Raw genomic sequence first — 20,186 nt, forward strand, 5'->3', positions numbered from 1 at the left:
GAGACACTCCTTCAGGTATACAGGACCGAGACCATTTAGGGCTTTAAAGGTCAGCACCAACACTTTGAATTGTGCTCAGAAACATACTGGGAGCCAATGTAGGTAATTTCAGTGAGTGGGAATTGGTGTGTGAGCTGCTCCCAGCTCGGTTAAGGCATGCACACAACTGGTCTGCAGTTAGGCTAGAGACTTCTTAGCCTGAGTGGGGAAGCAACACTTAAAATAAAAAAAGAGGCTTTATTGTTTTTCATTCCTTTTCTGACAACCTATTCCAGTTTAAAAGCACAAGCTTCATTCCCAATGTGAAATGCAAGGGCTTTTGGCTGCACTTAAGTAAAGCTGTAAGCAAAGTGTCATGACTTGCACAGGTGTTCTGCAGATCACTCACTCCAAGTTCCACTCGGCGGCGCCTTAATGGAGACAGATTCTCCCTTTTTCCAATCATACTGACTGTTCCTGGACAGAATCAAGTTACTCTGAATTAGGTCTGGGCTTTCTGTCATGGCTGAACTGAGACGTCACAGCTCAAATCATTGCCTGAGCTATGAGAAATAGTGGCAGCTAGCTGAGAAAAGACTTGAGCGCTCGGCTGTGACCAAGTGGGTGTTCCCAAGCCTCTCCTCACAATTGGGAGCTTCGTAAACCATTTTTCGTCAGAGAACTCCAGCTTAAAATCCAGTGTAGTAGCATGAAGCATAGGTACTGGACAGCATGAACAGAGTAAATGAGGCTCATTTTGAAAATAAAAACAAAAACAATCACTTATTCACACTCTTGTTTTTTGTTATATGTCTGGAAACTCAAAGTATGGTGTGGGCAATTACATACAGTAGGTTTGGTCACAATGTCTTTTTTTTTTAAAAAAAGCTTTCAATTGGCCCTATTCTCGGGCAAATACTGTATTTTTCTGTGTATAAGACTAGTTACTTTCTTAAAATACTGTGCTAAAAACATGGGGTCGTCTTATACACGGATAGTGGGGAGGTGGGGCAGGCGATTGGTGGCTGCTGTGGCGTTTCTGCTGGTGATTGGTGGGTGCTGCAAGGTCCACTGGCTATTGGCTGCTGAGGCAATTGGGTGGGCTATTGGTGCTTCCATTTGGCAAGTGTGCAGCTGATTGTTTGCTTTGGTGATGTGCGTGTGATTGGCTATTGTGTGCCTGCAGATGAGTGATTTTCGGTACTTCCTCAAGAAAGCTCAACAACTCTGGGCAAACTCCCCCCATTCTCTTCATTTGGAGTCCCCAAAAAGAGGGGGCATCTTATACACAGAAAAGTACAGTACTTATGTGCTACTTAATGTTTTAGGTAGGGTTGCCATATTTCAAATAGTTAAAAATCCGGACAGAAAAGTTCTTGCACTACATTTTTGAGCTCTTTTTATGGAAAACCGGCAAAAACGACACTGCCAACATGGGTTGCCACACTTCCAGATTTTCCCATTTTCCAGATTTTCGCCCAGACACTGCTGCCATCTGTAGTATTCTGCATATGTCTGGGAAATTCCGGACATATGGCAACCCTGTTTTAAGGTGACCTGGGGAGTTATGACTGAAAGGAAGATAGGCTGGAAATAGCACAGACTTTTGAGGGGGCAGGGAAGGGGGGTAGTAAGAAGCAAGAGTCACCAGCTATGACTCTATTCATGTTTGTTGCTGAGGACAATATCCAACCCATCTTCTTTGACACGCTACTCAGAATTGATCTGGCATGGGTATTCACTTCACCATGCCAATGCCATTCACTCACTCACTCACTCACTCACTCACTCACTCAATCTTTCTCTAAAGCACTTTCTGAAAGTTGGCTGGCCTCCTGTCAGCTATAGCTACCACAATGCATTAGTTTAGGATACGCCTGAACTCAGCTTGTCTGCCAGACACATCTGCACATTAAACTCCAATGTCCAGAATTGAGTTGCAACACAAAACAGAAAATGAGACACTTTTTTCCTACTAGTTATACCAGTAGGCACAAATTTGAAGTACAGGGTTGCATTCAACTATGTGTTACTCAGAGCAAAACCCACTGAAATTAATGAATCTTAGACAGCAATGCATGTTGACTTCAATAGGTCTACTCTGAGTAGAACTAGCACTGAATACCACCCATATGAATTTTGCCTTGAGTTGCAAATGGTGATGGGAAAGTTGCCAGGTCCAAGTAGGGATGGACCAATGTGTCAATTTCTCCCAGTTTCTCATTTGTCCAGTCTTAAGTTCGGTTCTCCAAATTTCCACGTCAATTTAGGATTTTATTTTTTTAGTCCTCATGAAAATTCATCAGCATTTAATTGCATTTACCCTGATACACTAGTCTGCATGCAATTTTATCTAATATACACTTAAAAAAAAGCAATTCTCCCTAATACAATGCATCTTTGTAAGTTAATTTGATCAATATATATGCTTCTCTGCAGAATTTGTCCCAGTTTATGTATTTTGCACATATTGTGAAAATTGCAAAATTGGGAGAAGCACGAATTTTGAAGGATGGCTGTGCTTCTGTTCTTGAATTATTTCTGGAGGTGCAAATTAAATAGGCTCACCTTCAGATGCAAACTAAATTGAATTATTCCTTCATCTCTAGTGGCAACTGCAGTCCTGTCTTTAAAGGTTTTTGAGAGAACTTTGCAACAACTCCCTTTTCCAGCTCAAATGAAGGCTTCCCCGCCTTCAGTTTAGCTCAAAGTCTGAATTTATCAAAATGCTTCCTTTAGTGACCATGTTACATGAAATAAAATATTCCGTAATGATGAAATAACTCAGGCTACTGTAACAAGACACAAGGCATGGCATGCAAGAGTGCTCTTAAAAACCATGGCATACCAGTTAAAACTGGAGCAAGAGCCATTTACACTATTGATTTCTCTGTGACATTAAGGGTCCAAATTCAATCATTATTCTCTTTGGTTGACAAAGGTTAATAACAGCTGAATTTTGGACCGAAGAATCAACACAAACATTGCCAGGTAAAAACAGTAAATTGTTTCCATCTGAAGCAAAGTCAATACACGACTCTTTTCTTCTTTTTCTTTTAAGTGACAGCTTTTTGTGAAGGCCTGGGGAGAAGGGTAAGAGAAGGAAATGCCTTCCTCCTTTCAAGCCCACTGGTCCTTCACTAACCAGTTCCTCCACTAACCTACTCATCTTCAGTCAATTCTGCCAAATATTTGATCACTCTCCCACAGAAAAGGTCTGTTCTCTCTACTTTCCATATAGAAAATAGTTTCATGGGGAAAGAAAGTGGCTTTCATATTGCTCCTCAAATTCAGTTCCCCAGAATTTCCATTTAAAATGTGTTAGGTAGAAGTAGGGTTGAGCAAATGTGTCAATTTTAGTTTCTCTCAGATTCTCATTTTTCCAGTCTCAGGTCGATTCCTCCACATTTCCATGACGGTTTTCTTTTCTTTTCTTTTCTTTTCTGAAGCCCTCATGGAAATTCATCAGCGTTTTATTTTGAATGTCTCTTAATATATACATTTGAATGCAATTTTGCCTAATATACTTCTTCGTGAAAAGCAATCTGCTATCACACAAGGCATTTTTTGTATGCTATTTCCATGAGCGTATGCATCTTAACACACATTTACCCCTAATTCCTGAACATGTTACTTGGCTGAGGACCCCATTGCAAAATTTGGATAAGTGCACATTTCGACTGATGCCTGTTATTTCAGTTCACACATTGCTTTTATATGTGTTGGAAGCATCCCAGAGTGGCTGGGGCAGCACAGCCAGATAAACAACAATAATTAATTAAAATGTGAACTGAACTGAACTTCTCCTCCATCTCTAGGTAGACAGATGCTTGCTAGTTCCCAAAATGTTCACAGCAGCATTTCCTGGGTCTCAGTCCTTGCAGTGGCAATTCCAACCATCCCTCCTCACATCGAATAGTTTGCACAAAAGGTGAGGTGAGGGTCAGGGATCCAGGGAAAGACAGTCGGTAGAATTGACTGAAGTGAGTGTGAGAGCACAACTTTGGGTTGCAGATCCAAAGCTTCCTTCCTTCTCCTTCCCTCATGCATCCTCCAGATCGACTCCGGATGGTCGGGGAAGGAGCCCCCAGAGCAAATTGTGAGAGTGCAAGGACAGAAAGGAGAGGGGATGTTTTCTTGTGTGAGTCAAAGTCATACCACTCATGCAATGACTTCGAAGGATACAATCCACTGACAGACTGAGGACGACTGCGGTTGCTCTAAGGTCCAATTCAAAGTGGAACCAAAGAAGCAGATGTATAAAGTCCGGTTTCACCCTTCCCTGCCACATCACACATCACTAAATATCTGCACAATTGAATTAAAAATGTTCCATGCAAGCATCTTATTTATGCCACTGAAAAATGCAAAAGAATTAGCTGTAGAGTGCCCTTTTAAACTGATAGCCAATGGGGGGAAAAAATAGACTTTCCTGACTCTTACAGGGCAAAACATTTTATCCTGACCATTTCTATAGGAGTAAAATAGTATTTCCTCTATCACTGTACAAAAAGGTGGTAGGTGGTATGATTAAACAATATTTCAACTCTTTAGTTCATGCAGAGGTTACCTGCCAGAGGGCATAAAGGTTTGATTAGGTTTATGTCGGACATGAGAAATTTCAAAGGAAAACCATACACCTTTTCTAATATATGAGTGCTGCACCTACAAATGACTTCTTTTCATGTGGCCAGGTATGGCAAGCATTTAGTCCCTTTCTGATTACTAACAGGAAGAAAAGAATAGGAATCACAGGAAAATAATAATAACAGTCTTTCATACAATCAAGGGGGTGCATTAAAGAGCATAAAGATTATGTACTGGCTAGATCTTTCATTTTTATTTGGTATTGGAGCAGAATAGATTGTTGATGGTATTTGATCTCAGCCCTGATCAAAAATAAAATGGAAAATGATTTTAAAGCCTTGAAACTGCTCTGTTTGGTAATTTCAACAGTCCATCTAGCCAAGCTCACTGTATCTAAGAACACCTCCTCCTGCGTTTAAGGAACCTACGAGGTGTAACAAATTCCTTTAGAGCAGTGATGTCCAAATTTGGCCCTCCAGCTATTTTGCGACTACAGTTCCCATCATCCCGGACCACTGGTCCTGTTGGCTAGGGATGATGGGAGTTGTAGTCCAAAAACTGCTGGAGGGCCAAGTGGTCAGGGATGATAGGAATTGTAGTCCCAAAACAGCTGGAGGGCCAAGTTTGGCCAACAATGGTCTACACTGACTGACAGTGGCTCGCTGGGGTTTCAGACATCCGTAATAATTTAACCATATTATTAAATTAAACAAATTAATACATTGAAGAAATAAATATAAATAATTGAATCTCTGCAAGAGGAGGATCATTGGTTTGTTTTTCTTTTCTTTATGTTTTATTCATGTTGTCAATTTGTATTTTTTAATGTTGTGAAGTGCCCTGTGATTTTTGGATGAACATCAGCATACAAATTAAATAAATAATGCAAGGAGGTATTAATAAGGTTACCTTATTAAATGCTATGGTCCGCTTTAAAAACACACACTGTTTCTGGATTCTGTAGTGATATTGGGCAAAAAAGCTTCACAATGGTTTGTACTTTCAAAGTCTGCCTTAAGGCTGAATGACAGTAAATGCAGCAGATATGTTTGTTCCAGATACCCCGAGGTTAGCTATGGTGAATGCAGGCTTGAAACTGTGACCGGTTTTGTGTAGAGGGATGGAAAAGGCCTGTCCATTTCTGACCTGTGTCAGGTTCAAGAAAGGAGATTACAAGAAAGCAAATTCTCACTGAACATCAGGAAATCTCTATTGTTATTTCTTGGAATTTGACTTAAGAACAAGGAATGCAGAGGAGGAGGGGTGGATTTTTTTTTTAAAAAAATGTAGGAATAAAACATATTTGGAAAGCAGCCAGCAGCAAAAGGAAGACATGGAACTAAATGAGTTATTGGTATATTCCAGTAACAGTAGTAATTTTGTCCTTGCTAGAAAGCAACAGCAGGAGAGGAGATTAAAGAAAGCAACAGGGAGAAATGGAAAACAGATACCCAGAAGGCAAAGGGAAAGAAAAGCAGTTAAAGCACACAGAACTCAATAAAGAAATAGGGGGAAATTATATATGACCTAGTAAAATACGATAAACAAATAAGTAAAAAAAAAATGCTAACGAGAAATGGCAACAAATCTGAAAGAAAAGTAAAAGGTAAAGGGCTGAGTTGTGCTTGGTTCAATCTCGTTGCTTGTCAATCCAACTTGAATTAACCAATGATTGCTGGATGGGTGAACAGTTTCAATCAATCAAGAAAAATATGTATCAATCAATCAATCAAAACATTTGATGTTTGAGCCAGAGGTCATAATGAGATCAAGTAGACAAAAAGCTTAACTCAACTGTGTGCAGACACAGTTCAAAATATAATAGAAGGAATTGTCACAAACTGTTGCAATTTAATCTGCAATGCAAATACATCTTTATAAGCCTCATGCACTGCAAACCAAAATTGATAACTGCTTCTTTAAGATTCAGAGGGGTCTCATGTCTCTTGCTTACTAGCTAGGCTCGTGTCCCTCTGAAATGTATGCCCCAGATCTGCTAGCGGAATTTTCCAAGTGAGATACTAGAGTGGGGCCTATTACTAAATGACTGGGCCCGAGACAAAGGTCACTGAAACATCACAGGTATTTAGCCTTGCCTTACGGCTGAGATGCTTAAAGTCAGCTGGTCAATTTTATTTTTAACCCTTGACCTCATCTAGCCATAACAAATTCTTTTGAGGAACCATCAATCTTCAGTCCTTGCTAGGTTGTAATTATAGTTCCATCCAACATGGGATAAAGTGAGAGTCTGGATTTCTCCCATAGGGGGAACATTATTTCATTGGAAGGTACCGATATTCTCCCCAAGAATGAAAATTAGGGTCGTATACAGAGCATTTGTATTAGTGCCACACTAGTGAATCAAACTATACACCACACTATTCCTGAGACACTGAAAAGCAAAGCTGTGTGCAGCGCTCGCAGAGAAGAAAAAGGAAGTCTGCAAGAAATCCAGTTTTATGTGTGTGTCTGTGTTGCATATGGTGCATTTGAGTTCTTGTATAATGCACAAGTGGGAATGAGTGAAAATCGAGAAGCAGCAAGTTTGGATTAATTTTGTCATGCAAATTTTGTCATAATTCGAAGCTCATTCATTGTTGGAGGCAGATAAGCATTTGACCTTCAAACAAACTTCTAATTTTGCAGCGTATTGGGGGGGCATAGCGGGAGGGGGAGAAAAGGGACACAGATGGCCAGATGGATACTTTCTGATATAGGATGGAATGGCACACAGACGCTATTCCACACACACACACACACACACACACACACGGTTTTGTGTTTCTAGTCAAGGTAAATCCTAAAGGGGTTTTTCATCAAGATAGAAATTCAAGCTTTCCCCCCTCCCCCACCCATTTCTTTCTTTTGCATAAGCCGTTTCCAACCTGCGCCAACAGGAATAATGTATGCAAGTACTGGAAGCCTCTTGAATGTGTAGTCAGTGGGGAACAGCCTGGCTACATGCGTTTTTACATATCTTCCAGCTACAGCGGAATCAAAGAGCCAACTGCTGAATTTCAGAGCCCAAGGCTATCCTGCGGATTTATAAGACCCCTTGAAGGAATCAGATCCATAAGCCAATAATATGCCAACATTATTATTATAAAAACATATATGTATATAACAGTAGTGGGTTTTGCTTCCCATATAAAGTGGATTTTTTAAATTTTAATATTTTATACTCTTCTATTATCTTTTAAACAAGTTACTCATTTAAAAGTTATTTCACTGGCTCGGAGCATCGCATTATGGAAATCGAGTCGGTGTTAACTTACAATTTTCATCCCGAAGAATGCTGTGCACCCCAAAACACTTCCTGATTGTTTTTATTTGAATTCATAAAGCGGCACATCCCATAGGCTTGGAACAACTCGCATTTCAGCTCCCCTCTTCCTTGGTATAAACACACTTGTCACTGTATTCCTTTCCAGCCTTCCCTTTTCCTGGTCCTTCCTTAAACAAGCAGGCATCCCCTTCTGAGGGGATGAATACTGTGACATTTCAGACAGATAGGTGCACAGATTTTTGTGTGCAAGGAAGAAGAGAAGAAGAGTTTGGATTTGATACCCCGCCTTTCACTCCCCTTCAGGAGTCTCAAAGCGGCTAACATTCTCCTTTCCCTTCCTCCCCCACAACAAACACTCTGTGAGGTGAGTGGGGCTGAGAGACTTCAAAGAAGTGTGACTGGCCCAAGGTCACCCAGCAGCTGCATGTGGAGGAGCGGAGACGCAAACCCGGTTCCCCAGATTACGAGACTACCGCTCTTAACCACTACACCACACTGGCTCTTCAAAGGAGAGTCTTCAAAGTTTTTAAGGGAGGGAAGAGATGCACACATACACATCATTGGGGGGGGGGGGTAAGCATACAACACAGAAGTGCCCCTAGCAAGTAATCTGCAAAATTTCAGGAGGATCAGTGCAGGGGCTTTTGTGCAACATTAGCTTCTAAAGTTGTGTGTGGGAGATGGCTACTTTGTTTTCTGCTCAGTTGATTTCAGCTGGTAAGCCCCTTCTACATGTCTTCCAAAAGCACTGCGATTGGATGTGAAAAAGAGAGCTATGGTAAGATTATCTTCTGATTTGAAGCTATAGCCATCCGTCACAAAATAAAAGCTCCTCCTCTCGCTCCCTCCTGTCACATGGAGAGCTTCTGGAAATACAACAATGAAAGCTTCTAAAGATTCCCCCTAAATAATTGTTGTCCCTTTTCTAGGACTGAGGCCCGAGCAGGTTACGTTATGTAAGGTTTTAATTGGTGTTCTCATGTGCTGGCAATACTGATTTCTATCATTGTATTTTTATGGTTGTAAGGTGCATTTGAAAAGCTTTGTCTGGAAAAGCAGCACAGAAATAATTTAAAACAATAGCAACAACCATCAGTCTGTTCTCTTAGACCTCTGAAGTGCTGATGTGGTCCAGAGGCTTTAGAAGAAGCCTGATTCATGTCCCTTGGGACACAACGTCACCTCAGAAGAGCCCCAGATTTTTTCCCAGAGCTGTCCAATTTGACTCTCGGTTCAAGATTGATCAAAACAGAATGCACATCCCTAAATAATACATGTAAATCTGAAAGAACTCCTAAAGTGACTGACATGTTTGGCCATTTATAAATGATCTTCTTTACTAGTATGAACAATACTAGTATTGAACAACTCCTAACCCACAATAATACTACAACCAGACTTAACACGGACACTGGCACCAGAGCCTGCAATAAACCCAGATGCCAACTTTGCTGCCACATACACCCGGACAACACCATTACTGGCCCCAACAACATCACACATACCATCTCGGGACTATTTAATTGCTCATCGTCTAACATTGTGTATGCCATCAAATGCCAACAGTGTCCTTCAGCTCTCTATATCGGACAAACAGGCCAAACCTTACGCCAAAGAATAAACGGACATAAATCTGACATCAAGAATCACAAGACAGAGAAACCAGTAGGAAAACACTTCAATCTCCCAGGACATTCTATACAAGATCTCAAAGTAGCTGTTTTAATACAAAGGAATTTCAGAAATAGACTGGAAAGAGAAGCTGCTGAGTTGCCACTCATTACTAAACTTAAAACCATGGAGAAACCTGGTCTGAACAAAGACATTGGATTCTTATCTCATTATACATGACAAAGCCAATTTTCACCTTCTCACCCATTGCTTTTTCCTGTAAGACCTATTGCAGTCGTTAAGAGTCGTCAACAGGCTCACCACAGCTATCTGCCCATCACCCATTCCCACCACCCTTCTGAGTAATACCCCTCCCCACCTTCTCACTATATAGAAGGATCTGGCAACTTCTGTTTCAGTGTATCTGAAGAAGTGTGCATGCACACGAAAGCTCATACCAAGAACTAACTTAGTTGGTCTTTAAGGTGCTACTGGAAGGATTTTTTTTTGTTTTTAGTATGAACATGTTCATGGAGAGCTCACACAATACATCAACATACTTTGTGAGTTTTTGTCCCCTAAAATGACATGGTGGCAGTGTACCATGACACTGGAAAGTTGTCAGCAATACAGTCCAATACAATCCAAACAATACAAAATAAGAGGAGTGAGGCAACTGTAAGTCACTGCCAAATAAACAGAAGGGCAGATACAGTCAAATGTTGGATCCCGAATGCCGAAACCCAGAAGTAAATGTTCCGGTTTTTGAACGTTTTTCGGAAGCCAAATATCCAACGCGGCTTCCACTTGAGTGCAGGAAGCTCCTGCAACCAATCGGAAGCTGTGCCTTGGTTGTCGAACATTTCAGAAGCCAAACGAGCTTCCAGAATGGATTACGTTCAACAACCGAGGTTTGACTGTAATTAATTCAATGTAAAGGATCCATGAAACAGTCAAGTCTCAGCAGGATGCCAATAAGGAGTCAGACCAGTTGGGCTTCCCGGACGAATCTGGGTGATACAATTGAAAAGGCCCTGTCCTGCGTCCCCCACCAATTGGATTCTCAGCGGCCAAGGAATGTGGAGCAAGGCCTCAGGCACTGATACTAGTAGTGGATTGGCGTTTACAAGTGCAGGATTGGACCAGCAGGCATTCAGTTAACAGAATGACAAGCCTACCAGTTCAGAAGGAGCCTCATGTTGTCTCCTTGCCCAGCTTCTAATAGCCATAAAATGCCACGGCTGTAGCTAACCTTCTGTAAAACGCCTCTGAGCTCAAAATCGCTTGTACTGCATTTCCCCAGAGATGCTGGTCAACATTAAGAATGTATAAAGTACAATTCTCTCGGAGCATTTTGGCAACTATTTGTTATGATATTGCTTCCTGTCAAGCGCATAATGCAATTTTGTCTTCCATAAAAATAAACGCGCTCTGTGTGTGTGTGTGTGTGTGTGTGTGAAATCTCAGGCTCTTGTCATTTCCCACATTTCTGTCACTAAATATTTAAACAAAGGGAGGCCAGAGAATCCCAAGCTAGCAATCGGCTTCATGTAGTTTACCCCCCTAAGGTTAGACTACGAATGAAATGGTGCTGCATCATAAAGGAGACTTAAAAGAGATAGCCATTAAAAGCCCTACCTGCCCACAGGCTAGGCCCATGCCTCTCTCTCCCATGCCATGCGGACAGGATAAATTTAACTCCAGGGCATCCGCTCCAGAAGCCTGTATGACACACAAGAAAGAAAATATCAAATATTAACTGCCAAAATGGTACACCACTTCAGTGAAGGTAATTTCCCAAATGACAACCTGATGTGTAGATCTGTAACTCATGCCACATGTAATATCCCCACCCCCCACAACCCATCAATATTTACTTTTCATTTATGACTAATTCAGTGCAAAATGTAATTTGAAGAAACAAAACACAACAAACTTTTAAAGGGGTTACATTGCAAAACAAACTATAATCTGACACAGAGAACTTTCGTTAACCTCTCTTTCCCCCTTCCAAAAATACCTCTGGAATCATGGCAGTTCTACTAATTGTACTGAATAATCGTACGAGTAATATGCTGAATATGGGACGCGGGTGGCGCTGTGGGTTAAAAGCCTCAGCGCCTAGGACTTGCCGATCGAAAGGTCGGCGGTTCGAATCCCCGCGGCGGGGTGCGCTCCCATTGCTCAGTCCCAGCGCCTGCCAACCTAGCAGTTCAAAAGCACCCCCGGGTGCAAGTAGATAAATAGGGACCGCTTACTGGCGGGAAGGTAAACGGCGTTTCCGTGTGCGGCTCTGGCTTGCCAGAGCAGCGATGTCACGCTGGCCACGTGACCCGGAAGTGTCTCCGGACAGCGCTGGCTCCCGGCCTCTTGAGTGACATGGGCGCACAACCCTAGAGTCTGTCAAGACTGGCCCGTATGGGCAAGGGTGCCTTTACCTTTACCTTTAATATGCTGAATAATGATAGAAGTCCGGACTGTATCACTTCATAATGCAGGTGAAAGGCCAGAGGTGTATAAAATGGTTGAACATTTCTTCCAAGTAAAATATATAGGGAACAGATGCAACAGAGAATAGTCTGTATTAAACCCTTCTCTCTGATAGACTTCTATTCTACATGGCCAGAATTTCTCACAATGGGTATTTTGTTAATTGTTTCAGATAACAGCTTATGGCTGGCGGTCTCCAAACACGGATAAATCCACTGCATTTGTTTGATGTTGGTTTGCTTGTAAAATAGAAACAATCTTAGAGGACGTTATTAATTCTGGAAACATGTTAGGGTTCTGCAGAGAATGGACTTATTGGAGGATATAAACATGCACGATACATATACCAGAAACTGTTACATAAAATCCAAGCTGGGAGGGGGCTGTGTCTAAAGACTTTACATGCTAAAATCTAACCAAATGCAATTTGAGCTTTTCCACTGCAAGCCCCCTCTTTGGGCTTAAATTGCCCCAGTCTTCCCTTGGGGGTCCATTCCTCAACGTTTATTATCAGGAGCACAGAGCTCCCAATCCTGGAAATATGCAGATGAGTTGCACGGTGCAGTGAAGTATGAGCAAAACAACATGTCAAGGAGGTTTGCGGATCCGACGGCAGTGTGAAAGAGGGATTGCTACTCATGGCTTGTATATGCATTCCTCCGGAGATCAGCTGTACCATTAGGTAGAGTGGGGCAGCCACCTCAGGCAGCAGGTGCTAGAGAGTAGGAAGTGGGGCAAGGTGCTTGAAGGCAGTTCTGTGAGTGCCAAGTGGCCTGGTCTGTGCATCCTTAGAGAAGCATCTCACCAGGTGAGATGGAAGCAGCTCCTATCCTAGTTTCCCAGCAGGTAAGGCAGGAAGATCAGTGCAGTGCAGATGCACCAGCAGGAAGGCTGGATTGGCTCTGACAGTGCATTTGCTGCTGTGGCAACAATGAGCCACTGGCCAGGAAGCTATCTTCACCTCACCAGTCACTGCTACACCATTAGCTAGCCTGTGGTCCTTGGCTTTCAACGGAGAACAGAATCCAGTTGCCAGCACTGAAGTTAAGATTCATCTGCATCCGGTTGACTTTTGTAAATGGAATTTTGGGGTTGGGTACCTTGTCCTTTGACTTGGACAGCAAAATGTTTTGGGCCAACCCTGCTCACCTTTGCCACTGGTGAATATACATACATATATATAAATGCTATGGTTTTCCCAGTAGTGATGTATGGAAGTGAGAGCTGGACCATAAAGAAGGCTGATCACCGAAGAATTGATGCTTGAATTATGGTGCTGGAGGAGACTCTTGAGAGTCCCATGGACTGCAAGAAGATCAAACCGATCCATTCTGAAGGAAATCAGCCCTGAGTGCTCACTGGAAGGACAGATCGTGAAGCTGAGGCTCCAATACTTTGGCCACCTCATGAGAAGAGAAGACTCCCTGGAAAAGACCCTGATGTTGGGAAAGATTGAGGGCATTAGGAGAAGGGGACGGCAGACGATGAGATGGTTGGACAGTGTTCTCGAAGCTACCAGCATGAGTTTGACCAAACTGCGGGAGGCAATGGAAGACAGGAGTGTCTGGCGTGCTCTGGTCCATGGGGTCACGAAGAGTCGGACATGACTAAATGACTAAACAACAACAACAAATATATATATATTTGCATTATTTTAAAAATACCCCTGATAAATCTGTTTGACAAAGGAGTCGCAGTGGGATAAAATGAAGCATGAATGATGTGCACCTGTGCATCTGAGAAATCAAAAGATCCCTGCACTGGTTTCTGGATTTGCACACTGAGAAAGGTTTCATGGAACTAATCTCCCTTCCAAGATCTGGTGGTGGTAGCAAATTTTCCTCTATGTGCTTAGTTCTTGAGCTCCCTCACCCCTCCACCAGTATGCACATAAGTGCAGCACATGAATGGGGAGAAAGCAGATATGGTTGGCAATAAAATCTCATGATCACTTGAGGAAATCTCAGCAGCTGCAAGTCATAAGGATTGTGGCTGCTAATGAAACTTGTTATCCCTTTTCACAAAATGTGTTTTGTCCAAGGAAGGTCCTGAATTCAAAGTATATTGTTTGAATTGATCCTTAATCCCATTTAGGGTTCGTGGGCCAGGCTTCGAGGTAGGCCTCATCACAGAATAAATAATTATAATTGAGCTGCCCAATATTTGACTGTCTATCTAAAGGTTAGCAAAAGTCATTTAAGCCAAGGATCTGATGGCAAACACTCTTGCTGTTGATTCCAAAGTGAAGTCAAGAAAAGCGCACTGAGAATATGGGAGCAAGCAAGAGAGAAAGAAGTCGGCTAAACTTCTTTAAAGGTCACATTTAATTGTGAGGCAGGAAATAGGTCTTATATTATCTGAACACTTTCCCAATTGTTGTGAATTATGAAGGAACAGCAGGTCTACTGTTAAAAGACTTGAGCCACGAAAATATTTATTCAAGTTTCAAGTAAGAGAAAAACCTGGTGATTTCTAGAGAATTAAGGTGTGGACTTCAGGAAATCTGTGCTCGAAATGAAATATGTTATCTTCGCCATTCAAGACACCATTAAAACAGGTCTAGCCCACCTAAGTAAACGCTCCTGCTCAGATCCTTATAACTCCGCACAAAGAAGAAGGGCAAAAGCAAAAATCTACCCCTTTGTCCCAAATTAAAAGCCCCAGGACATTATGTGGAGAATGTTGGTTCCTCAAGGCTGCGTTTTAGAGGCTGCTTTGAAGTCAGGCAGCAACAAATGTGAAATGAAAGCTCAACAGAATTGTCTTGAGTTCAGGCTTGAACCTTCAGAACACCATTAGAATATCTTATCACCTGAGCCACAGACGACATGGCCTCCTCAGGCTATTAGTCTCCTCAGGAAACTGCATCTGTGTGCCGTAATAGATGTGACTTTAACTGCAGGCAAGCATAGAACCGTAGTTTTTAAAATCCCAATAGCTGCTGCAGGAGTGTGTGTGAACAGGAATGAGAAATGTGCACAGAAGATGCAGCAACATCTTCCATAGTGCTTCATGAGGGGAAAATTAACGTACACATGCAGCAGAATCTATTCCTAGGCCAAGGGAAGGAGCATGTGAGAAGGGGTGGAATCTGGTTGTACTTAAATGGCCAGGGCTGCTCCAGTCACAAAACAACCACCCCAGACCAAAAAATTCTGAAGTATACCTCTTTATTGAATTCAGAAACAAAGGATCAACCCATGCAATGGAGAAACCTTTAGGGTGCTTTAAAAAAAAAAAAAGAAAAGAAAAGAAAAAGTGCCAGAGCTCACCATGTACTTTTTCCTTGTTCTCTTAGAATGGCAGTGATGCCCACCTGAGGGGTGCTGGAACTGAGTTCCAGCTGGGAAAAAGCCCTGAGTTTTAGAACCTGTTTAGAATAAATGGTTTTATGTAACTTGCTTTTAATGGTTTTTAATTTGGTGTTTTAAATGAATATTTTAGACTGCCTACTGTAAACCACTTAGAGGACTTTTGTCCTAGGAAGCGGTATATAAATTTTGTAATACACCCTTGAAATCTACTCCTTTTTAATTACTGAAGGTGCAGGGACACCATTTTCTGTTGTAGCTGTCGCCCTTATTAGTAGATACTGATCTCAATACAAGGCAAACTCAATACAAGACAAAGCAACTGTGGATTTGGTGAATGGTTCTGCAGCAGTTCTAGGCTTATCAGAGTCAGCGGTATTGCGATAGAGTAAGTGGTTTAAGAGTCAAAGCGGGGAGAGGGGGATAGCTTCAGTCAGTATTACACATACTTTCTGATTTAGCAAAGCAGGAAAAACCTATCTTCGTGTGCTTTAAAATTATTACTTAGGCAAGGTTAGAATCTGGTTTGCATTTTGTTGTTTCTGAGCGACAGGAGTGACTTTTGCCTGCTGTGTGGCCATGGTTCAGAAACTCTAAAGAGACCCATCAGAAGAAATGCTATCCATCATTTTCCTCAAGCGTTCCCCTTCCTGTTGAGCTTCACAACCTATGCATGTGGGCTTGTTGTTATTTTTGTTATTTACTTCCATGACAGGTTGACCTTTAGTGTACATGGCTGGCCTTCTATGGAGACCTGACTGCATCTCCTCTAGGGCTTATGCACCTTGGAAGGTCACAAGTATTTGGCAGGGAGAGGGTTGTTTTCTTTCTTCTATTTTTTAAAAAGATGTTTCTCATGTAGGCCATAACCTGTGGGGCAATGTTGAGAATTTGCAAAATAAGAATGGTTTTATCAGTTCTAGAAAAACAATAACCGAGAAGTAATAATTGAGGAGGGAAAAACCTGTCACGCTTTTAAAAAAAATATTAAGACCAAATGAAGAAGAAGAGGAGGAGTTTGGATTTGATATCCCACTTTATCACTACCCTAAGGAGTCTCAAAGCGGCTAAGAATCTCCTTTCCCTTTCCTCCCCCACAACAAACACTCTGTGAGGTGAGTGGGGCTGAGAGACTTCAGAGAAGTGTGACTAGCCCAAGGTCACCCAGCAGCTGCATGTGGAGGAGCGGGGAAGTGAACCCAGTTCACCAGATTACGAGTCCACTGCTCTTAACCACTACACCACACTGGCTCCTTACGAGTCCACTGCTCGTATGGAATGATATACATGACCAGTTAAAAACTGCTGAAGCAGAATGAACCATTCATTTCAGAAGAAGAGGAACTTGAACAGCAGGGATGAGGACCGAGGGCCCTCCAGATGTTGGACTACAATTCCCGTCGTTCTCACCATGGTGGCTGGGGTTGATGGAGATCAGAGTTCAACCACAACTGGGTTCCTAATCCCTGTTGCACAATACCAACATTTATGGATGTAAACAGTGGAGACCTTTTTAGATTTTAATAAGGAAAGATGGGAAAATGAGATTTAGCAGTGCATCCCAGGCACTCAGTCGGAAGCCACGGAAGCCGCATCGGACGTTCGGCTTCCAAAAAAGTTCGGAAACCGGAACACTCACTTCCAGGTTTGTGGCATTCAGGAGCCAAAACGTTTGAGTCGCAAGGCGTTCGAGAACCAAGGTGTATTTGTTCTGAGCACTTTCCTATTTATATCTCCTAATCACTACAATAACTTTATCAATATAAAAAATTATAATATTTTCACAACTACTTCGATCAAATTCGAATTTTCATGGGAGTATATATATATATGATCGATATGCAAAAATAGTAAGAGGCAGAAAATTAAACCATAGAAAAAACACATTTTAAATGCCTTGGTGACTAAGAATGTCTTGATCTGACATCTAAAAGCTTGCATCATAAGTGCTAGGCATACCTTCCCAAATAGGGCATTCCAGTCAAGGTGCTACCACTGAAAAGGCCCTCTCCTTTGTAGTTACATAGCACACTTCCTATAAGGAAGGTACTTGGAACAGGGTCTCAGCAGAATATCTTCAGGCAAGAGTAGACGGGTGTGGGAAGACACAACACACTGCCTCAGGTATTTGGGTCCCATGCCATTCAAGGCTTTAAAGGTTAAGCAACTGCACCTTGAATTCAGCAAACTATTTAAAAATGAATCTAGTTTTGAAGCAATAAGACATGCACCCTTTGCATTTGCCCTGATCCAGCTAGGGCCCTTTCATGTGTGGGGGTGAAATTATTCCTCCAAGTGAATGTTGCACGTGTAATTTCATAGCCGAATCCACTAACAGGGCTGTGAATGCTTTACTCTGGTAATATATTCCTAATGCAGATTATCAGCTGTTTAGGATGGGGAGTGGGACAACTGCTCAATTCTTCACTGGAGCTGTGATGAAGAAAACAATCATTTCGTAAAACTGTTTTCGTTTTGACGATTCCATTTTCTTTTGAGCCTATAGCCTAGCTAAACTGAAAGGGCCTTTTCTTGCCTGCTAGTTGTTTTCAGGTACTGCATATAGCAAATGTTCCTTTTGCAACACCGAAAAAATAGAAACTATTAGACTCAATGGTGGCCATTGTATGCAGGAAAAGAGAATTGGCTAGGAATGGCAATAGTGGTTAATCTTGAATTGTTTTGTAGACAGATGAAAGACGGTATTGGGAGGCAGTTAATGCATACGAAAATTAGTCAAAGCCTTCATAAAGAAATATATTGAAAAAATGATTATATGTAATTACATGATATAATGACGAAGCCTGATCTGAAGAGCTACATGGTTTTGATTGGTTCAGGATGGTGACATTGGATTGCAACTGTTAAGATCGCTGTGATCCTTTGATTGGTAAAATGAAACGACGTGTGTAATCTAGAAGTGTATAAGAAACATTGCTTTGGATTATGCTCTTAGCAGCCTCCTCCTCATTTTTGAGGCCGTCCCTATCCAATTAAGGGCCATCATTTTACTTGCAGCCTGCATCCTTTTATTTTGGATTTCTGGGAGGGATAACGCCAGTCTAGGAACACCTTTTAAATTTCTCCAACAGCTGCACACTTGTAGATTTGGATTAGGTCCTAATATTTCACTTTATTTCTCCAAGGACCTGCAGTTTCATTACTGTGCGAGATTAAAACGGTACATTCAGCAGAATCAAACGGCAACATTTTTCCTGTCCCGTATCATTTGACACTGCAGATGGCAGAGTCCGTATTTTGATGCTCCTCTGTGGTTTGTTTGTTTTTTAATCGTACCTACTCATTGGGGGGGGGGGGGGGAGGAACATCAAGGGGAAGACTAAGCCTGAGTCCTCCTTCACACACGAGCTTTTGATGTACAGGAAAGCTCCCTCCATGCTTCCCATGGATGTATTCAAGTGTGCAAACCCCACCTGTAGTCTGCAGTGAAACAGTCCAGGAAAAAAAAAATTACCACTTGAATATCTAGAGTTCTGGGAAAGAGTAGACAGATTTGCAGCTTCATTTATAATTTCAGCGCACACATTGATGCACGCAATGCATCTTCCAGCCTATATATTACTGCCTTAATAAAGTATTTCTTGCATAACCTTGATAAACCTTGCTTTAAAGAGAGAGACAGAGGAAGACAGACAGACAGAGAGAGAGAGAGAGAGAGAGAGAGAGAGAGAGAGAGAGAGAGAGATAAAATTCCAGGTGCTTGACCAAGATGTTTTCATTTGTACAAGTAGGTATTTATTTTATAGGAAAACCAACAAACTGCCATTATGTACAATAGCTTTTGTGCCACCGCCACTTTTTCCCCTCCCTTTTGCAAATCTGTATTAGAAGCAGAACAGCATTAAATGAGCCTTTTATACTTTAAATATTCAAGAGTTTTATATTCAAAATTTCTTCTGGTGCTGTCAAACTAGAGTGCCTGAAGGCAAGGTAAGATCAAGTTAGGTTCTCAAAGGTAGAATTAAATTTTATCAGGGCATCCGTCATAATATGCGGGTTGCTTAAAATGCAAATAAAAAGTGTAGAGATTCAAAGGCTAAAGAATTTTCAGGTAGAATGCAAAGTCCAGGGGACCGCTTCTATGCAATAGAGTCATTTAATTTACATTTCTATCATTTTAATGAAAACACAGAAGAAACAAGCAATAATGGATATGTCTTAAGCTCTCGGTTTTTTGGTTGGAATTTCCTTTCTTTCGCAATCTCTCTCATGGAATAAAAAAGTAAAAAGGGTAAGAGAGAGGAAGGGAGGGAGAGGGAATAGGATGAGAAAGCATATTAAGGGGCCATTACCTCAGCCACTTTGGAAAGTTCAGTCCAATCGTCTTTATTATAGCTGCACATGATACTGGCGATGACAATCTGAAAAGATAAGTATTGGTTTATACAATGCTGCATTCCTGAATAATTCCTTCTGCATATATTGCAATGTTTCTGCTTCTAACCCTCTTCTGACCCTATTTTGTTGTTATAACTGCTATACAGCAGTCTTGGGGATTTATTTATTTTAAAAAAAAACTCCTTGTGATAAAAGACAATGAATGTTGGGCATGAATGGGATTGGGAGGCACTGTGGGGCAAGCAACAGTCTTCCAGCACAACCAACCTGAAATCAGATGGCTATTTAACACCCCCTCCCCAACAATTCCTCAACTCATTGGGCTTTTCCATTGGAATTCTGTTAAATGTAAACGTGCCAAATTCAATATCTTAACAGCTATCTTAAAAAAAAACAAAAAAACACCTTAAATTTGGCAGCACCTATATCAGGAATGTTGGAGACAAGTAAACAAATAAGATAAAACTAACAGAAAATAAAATTGAATTTTTGCAAGCAAGCTGGAGACAGGGAAATTCGTATGAGAATTTTCTCTCCAATAAAGTGAAGTATTCCTCCTTAGA

The 20,186-nt window shown here is 41.6% G+C and overlaps 1 protein-coding gene across 3 annotated transcripts in view; it reads right to left on the reverse strand.

Moving 5' to 3' along the window:
- DPYD (dihydropyrimidine dehydrogenase) overlaps nucleotides 1-20,186 on the reverse strand; it is a 501,994-nt gene that overhangs the window by 131,021 nt on the left and 350,787 nt on the right. For all 3 annotated transcript variants that reach the window (XM_028732753.2, XM_077928465.1, XM_077928464.1), the window contains exons 15-16: nucleotides 19,578-19,646; nucleotides 11,102-11,185 (exon numbers count right to left, since the gene is read on the reverse strand). In XM_028732753.2, coding sequence (XP_028588586.2) covers nucleotides 11,102-11,185; nucleotides 19,578-19,646 — 153 coding nt within the window. The remainder of the gene's footprint in view (nucleotides 1-11,101; nucleotides 11,186-19,577; nucleotides 19,647-20,186) is intronic.

The sequence above is a fragment of the Podarcis muralis genome, chromosome 5 (genome assembly GCF_964188315.1).
Source record: "Podarcis muralis chromosome 5, rPodMur119.hap1.1, whole genome shotgun sequence".
In the NCBI taxonomy this organism is placed as follows: domain Eukaryota; kingdom Metazoa; phylum Chordata; class Lepidosauria; order Squamata; family Lacertidae; genus Podarcis; species Podarcis muralis.